At 42.7% G+C, this 18,970-nt stretch overlaps 3 protein-coding genes across 5 annotated transcripts in view; 2 read left to right on the forward strand and 1 right to left on the reverse strand.

The window, feature by feature from the left end:
• On the forward strand, window positions 1-16,881 carry hnrnpul1 (heterogeneous nuclear ribonucleoprotein U-like 1). Of its 3 annotated transcripts, none has more exons than XM_072391898.1 (16): window positions 1-90; window positions 585-857; window positions 1,407-1,685; window positions 1,824-2,037; window positions 2,166-2,239; window positions 3,499-3,638; window positions 4,189-4,288; window positions 4,875-4,987; window positions 5,163-5,429; window positions 5,569-5,691; window positions 6,361-6,489; window positions 10,157-10,325; window positions 11,079-11,351; window positions 12,222-12,370; window positions 12,448-12,657; window positions 15,977-16,881. In XM_072391898.1, exons 2-16 carry the CDS (start codon window positions 626-628, stop codon window positions 16,091-16,093), a joined length of 2,589 nt encoding a protein of 862 aa, XP_072247999.1. In that variant the 5' UTR covers window positions 1-90; window positions 585-625; the 3' UTR covers window positions 16,094-16,881. The 3 variants fall into 3 exon arrangements, with proteins under 3 accessions (XP_072247999.1, XP_072248000.1, XP_072248001.1); XM_072391899.1 differs by having other exon boundaries at window positions 12,451-12,657; XM_072391900.1 differs by having other exon boundaries at window positions 1,410-1,685.
• LOC140313916 (piggyBac transposable element-derived protein 2-like) lies at window positions 12,677-15,964 on the forward strand. The gene is made up of 2 exons (XM_072391902.1): window positions 12,677-13,094; window positions 13,580-15,964. The coding sequence occupies exons 1-2, from the start codon at window positions 13,023-13,025 to the stop codon at window positions 15,479-15,481; spliced, it is 1,974 nt and encodes a 657-aa protein (XP_072248003.1). The 5' UTR covers window positions 12,677-13,022; the 3' UTR covers window positions 15,482-15,964.
• Window positions 16,669-18,970, reverse strand: part of rasgrp4 (RAS guanyl releasing protein 4) — a 21,430-nt gene continuing 19,128 nt past the window's right edge. The window contains exon 17 of the mRNA XM_072391904.1: window positions 16,669-17,872. Within this exon, the coding sequence (XP_072248005.1) occupies window positions 17,762-17,872 (111 nt within the window). The 3' untranslated portion in view covers window positions 16,669-17,761. The remainder of the gene's footprint in view (window positions 17,873-18,970) is intronic.

Consider the following 18,970-nt stretch of genomic DNA (forward strand, 5'->3'; position numbering starts at 1 on the left):
TTGTCAACTTCCGGCTAATGACGCTAGGAGGCGGTAGCGGTTCTTTCAGACTTCTACCACGACTTACCCGCGCAACTCGCGTAAGAGGAGGTAGGCCTCAATTTTATTTTTAAATCATAGTTAGCTCCAGGACTTTATTACAAACCAGGTACAGAATGCATTGGATGCAGGACTTGCATAAACAACAATAGTGGCGCGTTAAACGTGCATATTCTCTGAGTTAAAGTCACTTTTTCTGCAACGGTTGGTGATACTTTAGCAAATGCTAGGCTAACAGGGTCGTTAGCTAAATTAAGACGACTTGAGGCGAGAAACAACTGTAGAAATAATTCAGTGGTAGTTTTGCGTTTTAGAATTATAGTCTTGTTGAAAAGTGTGAGCTGAACCGTGTGTTTTTTGGTTAATAGACCCGTGGCATTGTTAAGTTAATGGTGAAATAACTGTGCAGCGCTGCTAGCCTGCCCAAACAGTTACGTATCCTGTTTGGATGTGAGACCGCGCAACACACATCGATTTGAAAGTTGCATGCCTTGTTTGTAAGCTGTTCCCAACCATTTTCTGTTTCTTCTGTTTTGTCGTTAAAGATTCACAACAACCATCCAACTAACAGACAGTCAAAAACACCATGAGTTTAGACGTGAAGAAACTGAAAGTAAACGAGTTAAAGGATGAGCTCCAGCGCCGAGGCCTTGATGCCAGAGGCCTGAAGGCAGATTTGGTGGAGAGGCTGAAATCTGCCCTGGAGGCTGAAGCTCAAGCTGATCCCTCAGAGCAGGGAGAGGCAGGGGAGCAGGATGAATACAATCAGGACTACCAAGAAAATGAAGATGGAGATGGAGATGATGCTCAAGAACAAGGTACAGCCATTTACAGAGGAGCTTCTTTGTTCTTTAATACACATTAATGCCAGAAACGTATAGTTTCATCTCATATTACACTTTTCTATAGGGCAAATAAGTTATAGTAAGCGTTCACAAGGGATTTCCATGTGGAGAATATACATAGAGACACTGAAAGTGCTATTTTAAGTGCAATAAATGCAGTGTGTGTAATATTCTGAGCCATAACATGTTGTTGACCTGGTTTCTGGTTTGGCTTTTGATATTTAAGGAGTTGCTTTAAAACCAGGATATAGGCTATCAATGATGAAATGACAATCCTTGTAATATGGACACAAACAGATGCTAAAACAAATGAAGACCACTGCAAGAAATGGTCACTGATACGACAATTACAAGGAATAATGTAACAATAATTTTAAGCCACAGTGAAGAATTGCATTAAAAGTTATAACCTGATAAATGTGTGTTTGCAGAGTTTCGCTTAGTCATTTAACCATTGTTTAACTGTTGTTTTAAAAGATTGGTATTACAAGATAGAGTAAGAACTAAAAGTTTTATGTGCAGAAGCAGCTGAGGACTATGGTGATGATGATGATGATGACGAAGAAGACGGGGCTGAAGATAATCCACCTCAAGAGGAAGATGAGGGGAGAGATTCAGGTGGATACTATGAGGAAGAGGAGACAGAAGTCGAGCCCTACGAAGCTCAGCAGACTTCAGACACGAGTCGTGACATGCCTGACTTCACAGCAGATGACGATATTCAGGGATCTAACATGACACCTGAAGAAGAGACCAAGCCAGAGGTGAAGGTGGAGGAGAAGAGCGTTGAGATCAGACAAGGTAATTATCCACTAAACATAATGTGTGCACATTTTTTGGCTACTGGAGCAATTCTTGGGTTTATGATCCTTGATGCCACGGATGATTGACTGTATTTATGTGTGCTATAACCCATCCATACTAATTTTACCAATTTAGAAGTCAAAGTGGAGGTAAAAACAGAAGAAAATGTTGGTCCTGCTGGGGATGGAGAGCAAGACAACCAGGAAACAGAACAGCAGCCCGAGCAAGATGCTGCAGACCAGGCCGAGCAAGTCAAAGCGGAAGGTGACAGAGGTGGAAACTACAGCCGCAAGAGACCGTACGAGGAGAGCAGAGGCTACAGCTACTATGAACACCGCGAGGAGAAGAGGTCAGTCGGGCTTCCAGCTGGTGTTCTGAATCAACACAAATGAAATCAAATGACATGTTCACCTGTAAACTTATCACCAATAGTGGCTGTATGGGTTGTTAACTTGATACTCTGTCAATGGTTCACAGATCCCGAACGCCGCAGCCTCCTGCTGAAGACGAGGAAGAGAACATCGATGACACTCTTGTAACAATTGATACATGTAAGTTCAGCCTCTTCCTCACCCAATCCCCCGTTTCAGATCCTGGGTAATGAAAGCAGACATTCAGGCAGACAGTTGTATTTTCCACACTTTTCCGGTTGCTATCACGGTCGCAACATCAATTTCTGTCTTTGTCGACATATTCTGTCGATCTTTGTTCAAGCGGTGCTCTGTCTTTTGTCTGTGCTGAACTGCCACAACACTGCAGCTGAGCTCCAGTCAGCTCTTTGCTGTAGGGACACCAAAGCACTGGAGTCCTGAAATATTCCAGAGAGGTTCCTGAGCGGTGCCACCCGGGCTTCTTCTTAAGTGATTCAAACTAAATGTACAGTTAAAGTGTAAAACAGAGAAGTGCTGCACAAGTTCTGAATCAAAGAGCCTCAAATCAGTGAAATGCAGCGATAAAGAGGAACGTTTTAAGGTTTGAGTTGACGCAGACCTGCAGTTATCTGGGACTTTGTTCCACATGTACGGTCGGTTATAACCGAATGCAGCCTCTCCATGTTTAGTTCAGAGATTGTAGCCCCCCTCTGGTATAAATCTCTGGAACATTAGTGAGTGAGATCATGTTTGAACACGTCAGCAAATATTCCTGAATAATTGTTGTGTGTTTTCTGTGTGATTGAGTGAGATTTTCCTCTCTGCCAACCTTGAGTCCACTTTCAAATTCTTTGCTGCAAATTTGGATGTGTTCAGACACGTGATTTACTGATATTTGCTCCATAAAGAGTCTCATCTGCTGTTCCAAACCTCCCAGCATAATGTCTGCATCATGAGCCGCCTCTTACTCTTGTTTAAAAACTTTGCTGTCTCATATTCCATCTGTATTTATATTCATTCAGAACCTAAGGTTTCATATAAATGGATTAGAAGAACAGTACATTCACTACTATTCTCTTTTGGTTTTTGTTGAGCTTTTTTGTCTGGTAGCTGTGGAATAGATAGAGATGTCACCAGAAAGCCTGTTTAGCTGCTGAATCAGATGACTTCACCATTTTGCATGTATGCAAAGTGGGAACCGTATTGACATTAAGGCCCTTTGATAATCTGAAGAAAGGTGAACTCAGGAGAGTGTTGGAGCTTTACAAACAGCAGCCACAGACTTCTGCACAAACACCATAACCTGCAGTCTTGTATCTGTGAACTTTGTCAAGTCAAAAAGTGTCAAAAAAGATCTAACTTAAAAAGAAAAGCTAATTTTTAAGCAGAAAACACAGCATTTTCTATGAATTACACACACTTCTTTGGCTTCTTTTCAGACAACTGTGATCTGCACTTCAAAGTGTCCCGGGATCGATACAGCGGATATCCACTGACCATCGAAGGCTTCGCTTACCTGTGGGCCGGAGCACGAGCCAGTCATGGTGTCTCCCAGGGCCGCGTGTGTTACGAGATGAAGGTAATTTCCAAAGAATCGGTGTTGTGAGCACACGCCATCGTGTTCATTCACGTTAATATTGAATGATGTGATCCATGCATAACAGAAAGTTATAATTGTTAGAAAAATTAGGTTTAAATCCCTTGTTTATGGGCAAAGAGAAAAGTTCTTCAGAAGCTGACATCATGCTCTGACTGATGAGCACTCAACAGTGTTTTAGCTCTTTTTAGCCCTTCAGCTCATCCTCAGGAGGACGGAGTACTGCCTGCATGGCCCAAACATGCAGGAAGAAGCTGTTTGAACCCTCTTTTTTTGTTTTTTTCAGTTAAAAGCTTTTTGTTAATGCTGTATTAAAAGGCTTAGCTGTTTGGTACAAATGTAAAAACACTTGAGACTGACAGAAGTGGAAGCACAATCTTTGCTGCTGGGGTTAGCATGCATGCTACATCTGACCCTGTCGTCACACATGTTCCAGATGGTTGTACATCACAAGCCATAATCTTTGTGTTTAGCAGTTCTTTAGTCTAAGCACCAGTTTTTATACCTTCTCCTCGATTTTTCCTTCCTTCAGATCAATGAAGAGATTCCTGTGAAGCACCTGCCCAGCAGCGAGCCTGATCCCCATGTGGTCAGAATCGGATGGTCCCTGAACCACTGCAGCACTCAGCTTGGTGAGAAGAGCACATTTACAAAAAAAAAACCTCATGTAGACATGTTAGACTGCTTCTCACAACCAGGCTAATAAACCCAGATAATACGCCTGGCTTCAGTGGTCCAGTTGTATTATTTACAGACAAATAAGTGAAGTCTTTTTGTTAAGTATGTGCTGATAAAGCCAAATTCTCATTAAAGCTGCTCTCATTCATATATTTATATATATTTTTGCTTCTTTTGCCTGACAGCCCATTATAGCTACTAGTCAACTCGTGGTTGCTCATTTCAAGGCTGCCGCTCTGCTCTAATAAAATCCTGGTTTTATAACCACAGCTGACAAAACCACCATTAAAGTAACTGAAAGACAACGTGTGTGTGCAGTGAATTCAGCGGTACTGACATGATCTCCCACAGAGAAGGTTGGAAGCATCTGAAATATCTGGAATATCACTGCTGAGGATGTATTTTAGTCAGTAGCTGTTCTTCTCCCGTATGACAGTGGTCTGATGAAGCGGTCCGAGCTGTAACCGCGAGCGTGTGACAGGAGTCAAAGTGGAAGTCCTTCTAAATGGAGATTGTGTGCTTTGCTTTGTCATGTTTTAGGTGAGGAGCCCTTCTCTTTCGGATATGGAGGGACAGGAAAAAAATCCTCTGACTGCAAGTTTGCAGACTATGGTGAAAAGTTTGGTGAAAATGACGTCATTGGCTGCTACATTGTAAGTAATCATAACAGTTAAAACGTTTTTAAAAGCTTCTTAAGTATTTCTAATTGCTGCTTTTTTTTAGTCTTTGCAACATAACGTTTTTAGGTGGTCTTTAGTGCAATAAACCTCGTTATTTTAACAAGTTATGCTTCCGATTTCTTTCTCTGCCTCATGGCTGTAATGACAGGACTTTGAAAGTGAAGACGAAGTGCAGATGGGCTTCTCCAAGAACGGAGTGTATATGGGTGTGGCTTTCCGAACCACCAAGGAAGAACTGGCAGGACGTGCCCTGTTCCCTCATGTGCTGGTGAAGAATTGTGCCGTTGAGTTCAACTTTGGACAGAGACAGGAGCCTTACTTCCCCCCCATGGAGGGATACACCTACATCCACAATCTCAGCATGGAGGACAAGATCAGAGGCACCAAGGGACCTGCCAGCAAATCTGAATGCGAGGTAGGGCAGCATTGAATTTCTTTGGACACAGGACAATACTTGAATGATAAATGGAATGCATCCTAAATAACAAATGACACTGCAGACATTTCTATTATTAATACAATAATTTATCCCGTGGAATCGTCCCTTGTTTCAGATTTTGATGATGGTGGGTCTGCCTGCCTGTGGAAAGACCACATGGGCCATAAAGCACGCAGAATCTAACCCTGAGAAGAAATACAACATCCTGGGCACAAACGCCATCATGGACAAGATGAAGGTCTGTTTTCACAACCGTCACAGTTAAAGGGGAAGTTCGTGTTTGTTTTTTTTTAAAACTAGATATATTTTATTTACCTGTCAGCCGTATCCATGGCTGCCTCATTTTCTTGTTTGGTAGAGTTGTTAACAGCTTTCTCTGCACATGTTTGTGTAAGTCTCTACCTAAATCATCCCGTGCTTCTTGTTCAGCATCATTTGGTCCATTAAAGGGGAACTCCGGTGTTTTTAAACCTTATTTCTGGCATGAAATACGTTCATCTACTCACCGAGAACAGTTTGGTGAAAGTCGGCGTCCTTCAGAAGATATTTAGATAACTGGAGATCCATATAACGGAGTGAACGGGGCTTAGAGGATGCAGCCTCTAAATAAGCCTCTAAATAATCTGTCTTTATTTCACCAATACTTGAAGAAGAATGAATTTAATATCAGCCCCCCGATAGCCCCGGATAACAACAACACAGCAGCTATGAGCTAACAGAGCTATAGCACACGTTCGTTCATTCATTCTTCTTAAAGTATTGGTGAAATAAAGACAGATAATGCCTTATTTAGAGGCATTTCATGCCATAAATAAAACCCAGTTTTTAAAAAAAAAAAAACTTCTCTTTTAAAGCAAACATTCAAAACCGTTTGCTTGACATGACTTTGCCACTGTTTGCCGTGAAGGTGATGGGTCTGCGGCGCCAGAAGAACTACGCCGGGCGCTGGGATGTTCTGATCCAGCAGGCCACCCAGTGTCTGAACAGACTGATCGAGATCGCCGCTCGCAAGAGACGCAACTACATCCTGGATCAGGTACTGCTCCTCGACCTACACTCTGTTCTCATACTCACCACAGTCAGTCAATGTGCCCTGATGATCACTTTTTCTCTAATGGATTATTTATTTATCTTTCAGGGGGTCTCTGTGTATTATAGAGTAGAAGAAGCATTGATCACCCTCTTGTCACTTGCTTGTCATGCATTGTAAAAGAAACTGATTATCATAAGTGACAGAATATGTCATGTTTTCATCCTTCAGTATAAATGCACTTGCTATTTCTTGTCATAATACAGTATTGTTTGTCTTGTGAATTTCAACAATGTACAAGTAAACCATGACTATGTAAAGATGTTGAGAAACAAGTAAGCTCTGACTGGTGAGTAAGAAAAACACCTTCTGTTGCTAATTTGATAAGACAGAGTTGATGGCTTTTTAAAAGCCTTTTTAAGTGAGATACATGGAACATTTGAGTGTGTTTTTTAATAAATTGACCCTGAAGGTAAGTACTGACTAACAGTTTTAGATTTTCAGATCCTTTTGTTCAGCAAATGTGAAAAAAGGTAGGTGGGTCAGGCGGCTCTGTGGCTTTTCCCTGGACACTGTGAGTATGAGCAGGTAGGTTGTATCTGTCTGTTGTTGTCTGGAATGGGACTCGAATTCGTTTGAAGAGGAGGTAAGTCGAGGTGAGTGGGGGGGACCCATCATAGAGTAGTTTAATTGGGAAATTAGTTCAACTGCTGCACCTGTAATTAAGAATTCAGAGGAAAATGGTTGATTTGTAGACGTTAATGCACATATTTTTAGTTTTGCTTCCATCACAGATCTTGTTACGGTTCTAAGCTTCTGAATTAGCCACAGATTAATAGCTAATATATATATATTTCTGTACGTTTTTGTAACTTCACTCACATCCCAAAAGCTATTTTAAAGCCCCGATAAACCCTTGATTTTATTTATAGTAAGAGTATGATGCCCCCTGCCTCTCGGATCTTAGAATGAGACGCAGCAGTAACGCCACACGATGAAGTTTTTCATTAACCGCATGTCATTTTGCTACATATTCGTAAAAGGGTCGCGGAGAGTGGGCAGTTCTGTGTGCTGCTGTGCGTCACATTCTGGGTAGTAGTTCCTATATCGAGCATCTTCAACACGCATGCTGCTTTTCTACTAACCGTGAAATCCCAGGGGAAAAAAACGCTAATGACCAGTTGGAGTTTCCTGTCGAGAAGCTGAACAACCAAGCTAACAAATAAGTGCTACTTCAAGGAAATGTGTAGGAACAGGACATTTTCAAGCTCGATCTGCAGAAACTGTGACCCCCCCACTGCTTGCCAAATGCAGATATTGTTTTTATTGTGGCCTCATTTGTTTAAACTCGCAGTTTGGAACTGAAATGTGTTAACTTTGCTGCTGCTGTGAGGTCCGACTGTTTTGTATGTTGTCATGTAAATGGTCCTACGAGCCCCCGCTGTGTCTGTAACGATCAGACCGCAGTTATCTGTCACTGATTTATTCTTAAAGAGATGTTCCAAACAATTTTTATACCCGCTTCATCCAATTTAGGGTAGCAGAGAGGCTGGAGCATATCCCAGGTGTCATTGGGCTCCTTGGACAGGTCGCCGGTCGTTAAAGAGTCGTTTAGAAATGGAAACCGAACGCTTCGTGCTGTTCTGCCTGTTCAGTGAAATTTTAAAGGTACAAACAAAACACCAGATATTCCACAAGCATGCCTTAGAGGAGGTGAACCAGACTGGGATCTGTATATAACTTTATCTTTATCACAGCAGGGTGTGATGAGTCATGCTGGGAAGTTGATGCTTGTGGGAATGTTACAAAAACGCAACATTCAACGTACTCGGTTAATTTTAGTTAGACGGGATACCTCTGTTTTAGCCACATAGCATAGAGTCGCCTCATCGTAAGTTAGAGACAAACGGTAGCTCGTTAAGTTAATTAGCTGCGATGACATCATGTTGTTTTAAGGCTACATTATTACCCAGAAAATCTGCTAGTTTGTCATGAGTTATGGTGGCGAGGACAATAATCCCACGCTGCTTTATGAGATCGTCTCCGAAGCCTCGTTATTGTTCTGATGAATCGATTCTGCAGCAGTAGAAATGCATTCTGTAGCTCTAACAAATAATGATGACAGAAGGACGACTTTTGTTGTAAAATATTGGTTAGTTTGTTCAGAGAGAGCTGTCTACTGTTGGTTAGAAGGAATAAGTTCTGTGCGTCTTTGATTGTTGGTGCTGAATCCACAGTTTTAATTCCGACTTTGTTCTTTACGTAACTTGTAAATTATCCTGGTCAAGACGTTGTTAAAAAGCTGCCGTGACGAGCTATGTTCAATTAGCTGAAGATCCGTGATGTTCCCTGAAACGTTTCATACTAAAGTGACAGCTTTCATCTCAATGAAAACAATGAGCTTTGACCCTTTACTCGACCCTGACAGTTTTCTTAGGCCTGTGGTTTCAAATAATCAATCCTCTGTTTGATATAAAACTTTGCTGGGATATTTGACTCTTTTACATCGGTAAACAGATCCGTTTATCTCAGTTTAGCTACATTAAAGCTATTCCTGATGATAGTGATTCCCTTTATGTGGGTATAGAATCATCTTTTCTGCATTGTTTGCAGCTGCTGCTAAATGCGGTGACTTGTCTGTTTATGCGCCATATAACAGCTCACGTGCTTTACTTCGTGTTTGTTACTGAATTGATTTTAAGACCTGATCTGAAACTTGTATCGTTGTGCTCTTGCTGTAACACGGAGGACGGCTAATAACATGCATGTAGATGATGTTCTAATCGCAAACACTGGAGACCGCGCTGCTTACTTACCTGTTCATGTACGAAGCTGCTCAGACCGTAGAAGCTTTCAGGATGCTGTTGAGGATGCTGCTCAGACCCATCTCTGCTCTTTTTGATCAGAAGAGAGTTTGACATTGAAATTGAATCCAGTTGTGTTTTCATGTGATTTTGCTGCGTTTACTCTGTTGTTTTGTCTGTTTTGCTGATTTCACCCACTTTAACTTATTGTGTTTTGTTGCTCATGATTTGTTCAAATTTAAACTTTCAGGTACTTGAAATCTTCCTGTCACCTTGTAACCAATAGAAATAATCCAGATTAATGATTATTTGACTTTGATGTGAATTGGAATTGATGGTGTTGTCATGGTAACACGACAGTTTTTAATATATTGTGGGGTCGACACTGTTTTGTGGCTGTAGGAAGTCTGGATTTAAATGCTCGCCGCCTGCACGAAAATCTCCCTTTAAAGCCTCCAGTATTAACACTTTGAAGACATTTACAAATGACAAGTTGCCTTTGCATGGATACGAAATGTGCTTAAATATCAGCGTGGATGTCTGCTTTTATTGGTTCGTTTGAGTCTTGCCTATCTCAGTGCTTTAGAAAACTGAGAAAACAGAAAGTATAGCCAGGTTTGATGGTTGTGGGGTCCCTCTTTTTGTAATTAACATTCATCAGCAGTCACTGGGTCCCTGGATGCAGCAGCTGAGAGGTGAGTCTGTGGAGTGACGAGAGGCCACTAGTACCTGAAAAAAACGTAGACTGACATCCAAGCCAAACCTCTCTCACTTGATTATTGCAGGGTTCCAGCTTCCTTCCAGTGGAAAGCCATTACAAGTAAACAATAACAAACAAGCTTCTACTTCTTTCTTGTCACCATTGCTAGACAAATGTATATGGATCAGCAAGGAGACGAAAAATGCGTCCTTTTGAAGGTTTTCAACGCAAGGCTATTGTAATTTGTCCCACGGACGAGGATTTTAAAGAACGAACATTAAAGCAAACCAATGAGCAGGGGAAGGATGTGCCCGATCATGCTGTTTTAGAAATGAAAGGTAGGAATGCTGTGGAAACCACAAATAAAACACCAGATCTACTTTTTACTTTTTTCTATGTGTTGTCTCTAAAATCAAACTTGGAAGATGTCCCCTCCCCCTTTTCCCCGTCATAGCCTTTGGCCAGATATCAGACCTGGACATTTTTTTAAACAGTCCACATAAAATTGATTCTTATTTTTGCCCTCTTTGCCACTTGTCATTCAGCTTACTTCTAAAGCACTGCAAACTGAGACTTGGGCCCTGTTGAGGTCGTGTAAAAGCACAGCTAATAATGTACAATCGGCTTCCTCGAAAAAGGTGTTTCCAAATGGGAAAACTTGCAAGCAAGACACATGGTGGAATTGTTGGAAGTTAATTTGTAAGATCGTCACATGAGCAGTCCTTGGTTTGCAGTGCTGTTTCACCAATCTTTTAGTTGTCCCTTTTGTCCCCCTCCCCACCTCTACTGAAGCCCCCTCCCTCTCCTATGTCTGCTACAACAAATGTTTCCTCCATGCTTCTTGGAGGTGATGTTTGTTCCCTTTACCTTGTCATCTGCCGTAATTTTCTGCTCTTAGTTTCTCTAATTTGCACTGCCCATGTATTGTAGTAATTAGTTTTTGTTTTGTCTTCCGGTGGTGTGGCTGCTCTGGTCCTCACTACATCCCCCCTGCCCCTCTCTTTCTCTCTTTCTCTGTGCCTCTCCATCCATCTCTGGCTGGATGGGCTGTCTTTGTCCTCCTCCTGTGGTCATCTCTGTCACTCTACAAGCCAACTTTACTCTCCCCGAGCCTTGCGACTTCCTGGAGGCGGTGACCTACGTTGAACTGCAGTCTGACGAGGCTGAAAAGCTGGTGAAGCAGTACAATGAGGATGGTCGCAAGGCTGGCCCACCCCCTGAGAAACGCTTTGACAACAGGCAGGGTGGGTTCCGCGGCCGTGGTGGTGGCGGTGGTGGTAACTTCCAGCGGTATGACAACCGTGATGGGTCCCGCGGTAGCTACCAAAGCCGCAGTGGAGACGGAGGAAGTGGATACAGAGGAGGTGAGACGCCTGTTTTGCACTCAGAAGAGTTAAATTTCACATTCCCTTTCAGAGTGATAGATTTTTAATTCATTTTTTTATGTTAAGCGCAAATTAGTTTCAATAACAATTTATTATCAGAAAGTGTTTGATTTTAACAACAAATCCTATGTAACAAATGTGTTATGCATTCATAAGGTCATAAGAAAAGACATTAACAGACAGGAAGGGCAGGAAGAGACATGGAACTAAGGTTCATGGTGCTGTTTCTGCTGGAGTTTCTTGTTGGCAACAAAACAAAGCATTCAGCTGGACAACAAAGTCAAATTCAGATCATTAGTAAGCTAGTTTACTCACTAAACCGGCACAAAAATGTTTTATTTTCAGACTTCAGTGGCACTCAAAGCCACTGAAGACAATAATATGATCCCATAGGAATGTTGTAACGTTACCTCAGTGAAAACTGAATCAACACTATGCTGTGTACAGATTTAAAAGTCAGATGTAAAAGAGGCATGTTCACCAACATCTTACTGTGTGATGCAATAGGGTGAAAGAAGGAAGAATAAACCTAACCCTAATCCGTTCATAGTATGGATCCCAGAGCCACAAATGTTTGATGGTTGTAGTATTGCCCTTTTTATATATATATATATATATATATATATATATATATATATATATATATATATATATATATTTTTAAAACTCATACATGATGACTACTGCTTCCGCTTTTCATTGTTCATGCTGTTTTGTCTTGAGTTCATGTAAGAACAGCAAAATTGTGATTTGAGTATAAAAAAAAGCTTGAATTTTAATGTACTTTAATGTTTCTGTATCCTGTAAAGTCACATAGATGTTTATTGTAACATGATTTTTGTGTCGCAGGCTACAATCGCGGCAGCTATAACCAGAACAGGTGGGGCAACAGCTACCGTGACGGAGGCTCTGAGGCACGTGGTGGATACAGCCGCAACCAGCAGTCAGGAGGAAGCTACAATCGCCCAGCTCCTTACAACAAAGGAGGATACAACCAGGTAATGACATGATCTTTGAAGCAGTAAAGGGGATGTAAAAAAGAAAAGCAACTGCTAAATAATTATCTTGTCATCAGCAGGGCTACAGCCAGAGCTACAATCAGGGCTACAACCAGGGCAGCTACAACCAGAATTACTATGGCAACTACAGTCAGTACCCCGCATACAGTCAGAGCTACAGCCAGACACCTGCCACTGCACAGACGTACAACCACCACCAGCAACAGCCAGCGCAACAACCGCAGCAGCAGCAGCAACCGCAGAGCTACAACCAGCAATATCAGCAGGTGGATGTTGCATCTTCCTACGTTTGTGCACGTCATCGGACGGGTGATACAGCGCTAAAGTCTGACAGTTCAGAAAGATGAGACACGAGAAAGAAATTAATGCCTTTCACAGGTTCAGGTCCACTTGTAGAGTAGCAGGAAGAGTGAGAGGGAGCGGTCTTAACCCTTTATAGGGCAAGTGACTGTTTTTGATCACTTCCCACACATGTTATACCCCCCCTCGTTCTCGCTGTCAGTGAGATCAACAAACGTGTGGTCTTCACCAAGCCAATCAGCAAAGATCACCCTACGTCGCGGTATACATCGTCGTAGCATTTAAACCAATCAGCAGAGACCAGGAACGCGGCAAACTTTCTTTTTTTCTGATGGCGGAAAAAAAACGCTCCGTCGGCTCATCTCGCGGTAGAAATTTGATCTGTAAAACAAACCTAACCATGGTAAGTAGATGACACTCACACATTTTACAGTTGAATAGTTGTGCTAAGTCATAAGTGTTGTTTTATGGAGATCTTAGGGAAAGTAGTGAAATTACAACGTGAAAAATGCGATGACCATATTTGGTCATACGCCCGTTTATAGTAAACATTGGAAGTGTCCATTTTTGGACATTTCCCAACCAGGTAACAAGCTTTACTTTCCTTAACAAATAAGATCATTCAGCTTAGGAAAGTATGTGTTAATGTTGCCTAAGATTTTTATGTAACTTTGCAGCTATTTAGACCAGCTATAAATAGGGGATATGAGGGATTTTGTCAGTCTATGACTGTTTAAACAGTTTTTATTTTTTAGATTAATTAACTTTGGTTTTTATAAGTCTATATAGTGCTTCAGAGAGAATTTGAACCCATTTCTAGAAATTTTGAGGCTATAAATATTTCAGTTTATGACCATATAACAGTTTTATTCTGTCTTTATTTTGTAGTTTTCTGGGATTTCTACTGGGAGCTTTGGCAAGCGGAAGAGGACATCTGTCATGCCAGCCCACCCTTTCATCAGTGATGATGAGGACGAAGATGATGATGATGATGATGATGTCACTGACCCTGACTTTGTCCCACTTGACCACAACCAGGACATTCCAGGCTCAAGTGATATGGTCCCCTCTGCCAAGAGGAAATCTCAGCAGCGTGCAGTGGAGGTGCTGCAGGACAGTGACAGTTATGGTGAAGACAGTGAGGAGGATGATAACGAGCAGCCAGCACCACAGGGCAAGAGTCCCAGCAAACCCAGTAAGACAGCAGCCAGGCCGACCACCTGGCACAAAGTTGACCTGAACAACCCACCCCTGCCTGAATACCAGCATCCCACCCCTGACACCATTCAAACCCCTTTTCAGTACTTCACAAGGTACTTTGATGCCCAAGTCATCGGTCATATCACATATCAAACCAACTTGTATGCCGCTCAAAAGGACATCAACACCACCTTCACCACCGATGAGAATGAAATAATGGCCTTTCTGGCTATCCTCATATACATGGGGGTTGTTGAGCTTCCAGCTGTTGAAGATTACTGGGCCACGGAGACCAGGGTCCCTCAAGTTGCCAACCTGATGCCTTCAAAGAGATTCAAGCTGCTGACGAGAGTTATTCACTTCAATGACAACACAGAGATCCCTGGCACCAGTGATCGCTTCTTCAAAGTCCGGCCGTTGTTCAGCTTCCTCTCTACTGCCTTCAGGCATGAGCCGCAGACACCCAAGCAATCTGTGGGTGAGATCATTGTTGCTTTCAAAGGGATGACAGCTGGCAATCTGAGGAAGTACACTAGAAACAAGCCTGACAAGTGGGGTTTTAAATTGTTCGCCAGGGCCTCTGAAGATGGCTTTGTCCATGACATGGTGCTGTACCAGGGCAAGACTACCCTGGAAGCCCATGATGTCCCCCTGTCACCTCAACAAAAGGCCTTGGGAGCCATCAGCCAGATTGTCTCTGCCCTGGCCAGCACCATGTCCTCCCCCACCACCACAGCCATCTTTGCTGACCATTTCTTCACCAGCTTGGAGCTAGTGCGGTACCTCCGAGACCAGAATTGCAGGTACACCGGGATAACCAGGGACAATAGAACCAGAAACCTTCCACTCAAGTCCATCAAGGAGATGGAGAACGAGGCTGTGCCTCGCGGCACGTGTGACTACGTCTCCAGCGATGACGGGATACTGGTTGTACGGTGGAAGGACAACAGAATAGTCACTCTGCTGTCGACAGACATGGGGGTGGAGCCGGTGTCATCAGTCTTTAGGTACAACAGTGAAACCAAGACAAAGGAGCCTGTGAGCTGTCCAGCTGTCATCAGGAGTTATAATGCCCACATGGGGGGCATCGGCAAAAGCGACATGCTGGTACACCTCTACCGCACCCCTATGAAGTCAAAGAGGTGGTACATGCGTCTCTTTGCTTACACCATTGATGTCAGCCTCACAAATGCCTGGGTTTTGTACAAGCGTGACTGCAAGGCCCTCGGTGTGAATGGCAAGTCTCTCAAAGACTTCAGAGTCCAGGTGTTCCGGGATGCCAGCAACCAGAGGTCGGCCACGTCCAGCTCCAGAAGAGGCTCATCTTCATCTGTTGACAGCTGGACCCCCAGTGATGAGGATGTCCCTATGCCTGTCCGGGGACAACGCAGCCACACCCCAAACAGGGCTTTGCGGTTTGATCTGTCCCTGTTCCATGCACCTATACACGCTAAACGCCAGACCTGCAAGCACTGCAGCAGGAAAGGCAACATTTACAGGTCAAACATGCTCTGCAGGATCTGCAAGGTCCACCTCTGCTTGAACAGTGAGCGTAACTGCTTTGTGAAATACCACCAAGAAAAGCACTGATGTTCTAATGAAGAAGTTCACCAGTTTGTATTCATGGATTGTATGATGTTCCAATGTTCTGAAAAAAGCCAGCGTTTCTGTTTACAGTTTATAAGCTACTTGTTCTAAAATAAACACTTCTTGCAGTTTGTGTTTTTTATGTGTTTTTTACTTCCTGGATTTTTTTTCTTTTCTTCCCACAAACGGGCAAGGAACCAAAAATGATCACTTCGTGAATTCTACCGTCGATTCTCCGAGAATAACAATCTATGGTTGAGATATTTTAATGAGTTTGCAGATGCTGCAATAAACATAGAGGAAGACTTCACCGGCACCAGATCTGTGCTGGTCCAGAGCAGAGAACAGAACCGGACCGTCGCAGTGGACTGTTTTGTCCGCTTAATTCACGAGAACGCGTTTGAAAACGTAGTTTAATACGAACGCGGATGCAGTTGAAGCAGTAATCATCAAATATGAACATCTTCTAACTGCTACATTTCTTTCCCCTGTCTTCAGTATGCTCAGCAGTGGCAGCAGTACTACCAGAACCAGAACCAGTGGAACCAGTATTACAGCCAGTACGGTGGATATCCTGGACAGGGAAGCCAAGGCTCGTCTTCTGGTTCCCAGTAGCCTCGTCCTGCTTCTGCACCTGCATCCGCCACTGTCCCCCAACACCTCTGACCTCTGCAGCAAATTGATTTTTGTACAGTCCCACGTTAAGTCACATTACGTTTCGTCTGGTTTGACACGGTAGCCTTCATTCCTCTCCTATCAATGTGCGCATAAAATTGTAAACAGTTTGATGTCTCCTTGTTATTTTTACTGAATTGAGTCTTACTTTAAACATTGATTGTGAGGTGGTAGATGATAGCTCGCGAAACATTAAATGAATGTTAATGATTATGCATCTAATGTGGATGTCAGGACTACATTTCTGACAGATTGAAGAGGTAATTGTATATTTTTAGGATGCAAAGTGTGAAAAATGACAGGGAAAAGAGCAGCAATGCCCGAGTCATTTCGCCTGCTTTGAGAAGCTTAACAAAGAACAAAATGCATGCTTTTTACCTTCATGACCTTTTCCAATGTCTTGCTCTTTACTTTTCACTTATCGAGTGAGCACATTTAATTTACCGCAATAGAAACCAAGCATTATGGAGTTTTTTTTTTTTTATATAGGTGTTGATACTGTAGTATTTAATCCAGCCTTTGATTAAGATTTTTTTGCCATTCTTGTTGGGAAAGTTGTATTTGCAGGTTTTTTTTTTCTTCCTTTGTGATTGCTGTTTGTTGAGTCCGGTAGTTAAATCCTGTTCTGTCAAGCCAGTTCTTTTCTAACTTTAAACGAAAACCTGATTTTGACCAGTTCCGCAAGCTGTCTTGTCTTTATACAATAAACACAGTTGTATACACCTGAAGAGGTTTGGGAAGCCTTGTTGTTCTGTGAATGAATGAAGTCGAACACAACAGATACTTTTCATCATTGTTGACGTTTCTTATATTTCATTAAAAGTGAAAACAGCTGAAAAGAAAGACGCTGAAAACAATTTTCAAATCCCCGGGACTGTTTTTGTTCCAGTGCAGTCCTCCTGAAGTCCAAAATGTTTTCAGGGCAGGAAATAAACACTTTGTTTGCTGCAAACTAAAGAGGAAAATGTAATCAAGCACTTTCCAGAAACCGATCTGACCAGGTCAAGATCCCATAAAGGTGGCTGATTGTGGACAAATGCACCATATCAAATATTAAGGGCTTCGGTGGTATGCTTTGTCTGATCTAATGGTACCTGTGAGAGACTTGTCTTATGGAATGTGTGCATCACTCAATCCTAAGCCAAATAAATAGCATTAATACGTATTTTAGCCTTAAAATTCATGATCAGAGTCGTCATATAGCTGCCAAAGTTAAACTGACCCAGAATTTTGTTGAGGTTAGCGTTCATTTCCTCTCCTGCACTTATAACGTTTCCACATGATCAGGAATTATGTGAAGATTTGTCATTAAAGGCTCTGTGGAGTTTGAGAAGAAGTGTAGCACCAGAAATCAAAGGCACCGGTTTAGATATGAGATGTTCATAAATTACAGAAGAAAAAAAATCTGTTTGAAGCCTAATATTCAAACTGGAAAGACTGAAAAAAAAAAAAAGGACAAGGTCACAACTATTGTTAAAACACAAAGCAGTCCGTTAAGGGTGGGTGGTATTCCAGTGTGGAAGGATCTGTAAGTCTCATCAGTTCAACACCAGCTCTGTCAGAGATGCTGTGGTGGCTGTGTGTCTGTCTGCGTGGGGAAACCAGCGCTCAGTCCGGCTCTCTGCTTTTGTCTTTGTGCAGATGCAGCTCCTCTATCTTCTCCTGAAGGAAGGAAACGGGCATGGAGCAACCTCTGGCTCTGTGTGGCAGTGTGTTGGCCTGCAACACAAACCAGTGACAACTTTATTAGCAAGAAAATCGTCCACAAACATGTACAAAAAAGGCTTGAGAAGAAACAGTGGGTTATTTAGGGATTAAATGAACACCGTTTTTCTATTTGAAAGATAAAATGAGGCTGAAATCCAGCCACATTAGACAAGCTGGACACAGAGAGGATCGTTTTCTTTGATTTATTTTTGCCTGGCCTCTCTTGTGGAATAAGCTGCCAGTAAATGTCCGGGAAGCAGACACCCTTTCCACTTTTAAGATCAGGCTTAAAACTTTCCTGTTTGATAAAGCTTATAGTTAGGGATGGCTCAGGTGACCCTGAAACATCCCATAGTTAAGCTGCTATAGGCCCAGACTGCTGGGGGACCTCATCTGTCCCACCTTTCCTCACTTTGCTCTCTTTTTCCCCCTGTTTTATTTCTCAAATGATTTTATGTCCATGTGACATTATTGTGGTTATTAACTTGTTTCCCTGTTCCAGCAGGTATCCTTTGAATGGTGTTATGGTGTTTTTCCCCCCTCTTTTCTGTCTTTTCTGTCTTCTCAAACCCCAGCTGGTCCAGGCGGATGGACCCTTCCTGGTTCTGGTTCTGCCAGAGGTTTCTTCCTGAGTCTGGTTCTGCCAGAGGTTTCTTCCTGAGTCTGGTTCTGCCAGAGGTTTCTTCCTGGTTCTGGTTCTGCCAGAGGGTTCTTCCTGGTTCTGCCAGAGGGTTCTTCCTGGTTCTGCCAGAGATTTCTTCCTGGTTCTGCCAGAGGTTTCTTCCTGAGTCTGGTTCTGCCAGAGGTTTCTTCCTGGTTCTGCCAGAGGTTTCTTCCTGAGTCTGGTTCTGCCAGAGTTTCTTCCTGGTTCTGGTTCTGCCAGAGGTTTCTTCCTGGTTCTGGTTCTGCCAGAGGTTTCTTCCTGGTTCTGGTTCTGCCAGAGGTTTCTTCCTGTTAAAGGGAGTCGTTCCTTTCCACAGTCCCTCAGGCTCAGGACGGGAGATTGGACTGAAGACAAGTTTCGGTCCAATCTGTTGGTTTCCTTAGCTCGGATATTATTTTTGAATTGGCTCCATATGAATTCATTGGATTATGATTACAATGAATTGA

This window comes from Leuresthes tenuis, unplaced genomic scaffold (genome assembly GCF_036924035.1).
Source record: "Leuresthes tenuis unplaced genomic scaffold, fLeuTen1.0.hap1 SCAF_9, whole genome shotgun sequence".
NCBI lineage: Eukaryota > Metazoa > Chordata > Actinopteri > Atheriniformes > Atherinopsidae > Leuresthes > Leuresthes tenuis.

Excerpts from the sequence above, each read along its gene's own strand:
- hnrnpul1 (XM_072391898.1), top strand. The coding sequence starts at position 626 with ATGAGTTTAGACGTGAAGAAACTGAAAGTAAACGAGTTAAAGGATGAG. Across the intron at positions 4,988-5,162 it reads ACGTCATTGGCTGCTACATT|GACTTTGAAAGTGAAGACGA; the intron begins GTAAGTAATCAT and ends CTGTAATGACAG. Across the intron at positions 5,430-5,568 it reads CCAGCAAATCTGAATGCGAG|ATTTTGATGATGGTGGGTCT; the intron begins GTAGGGCAGCAT and ends CCCTTGTTTCAG.
- LOC140313916 (XM_072391902.1), top strand. The coding sequence starts at position 13,023 with ATGGCGGAAAAAAAACGCTCCGTCGGCTCATCTCGCGGTAGAAATTTG. Across the intron at positions 13,095-13,579 it reads GTAAAACAAACCTAACCATG|TTTTCTGGGATTTCTACTGG; the intron begins GTAAGTAGATGA and ends TTTATTTTGTAG.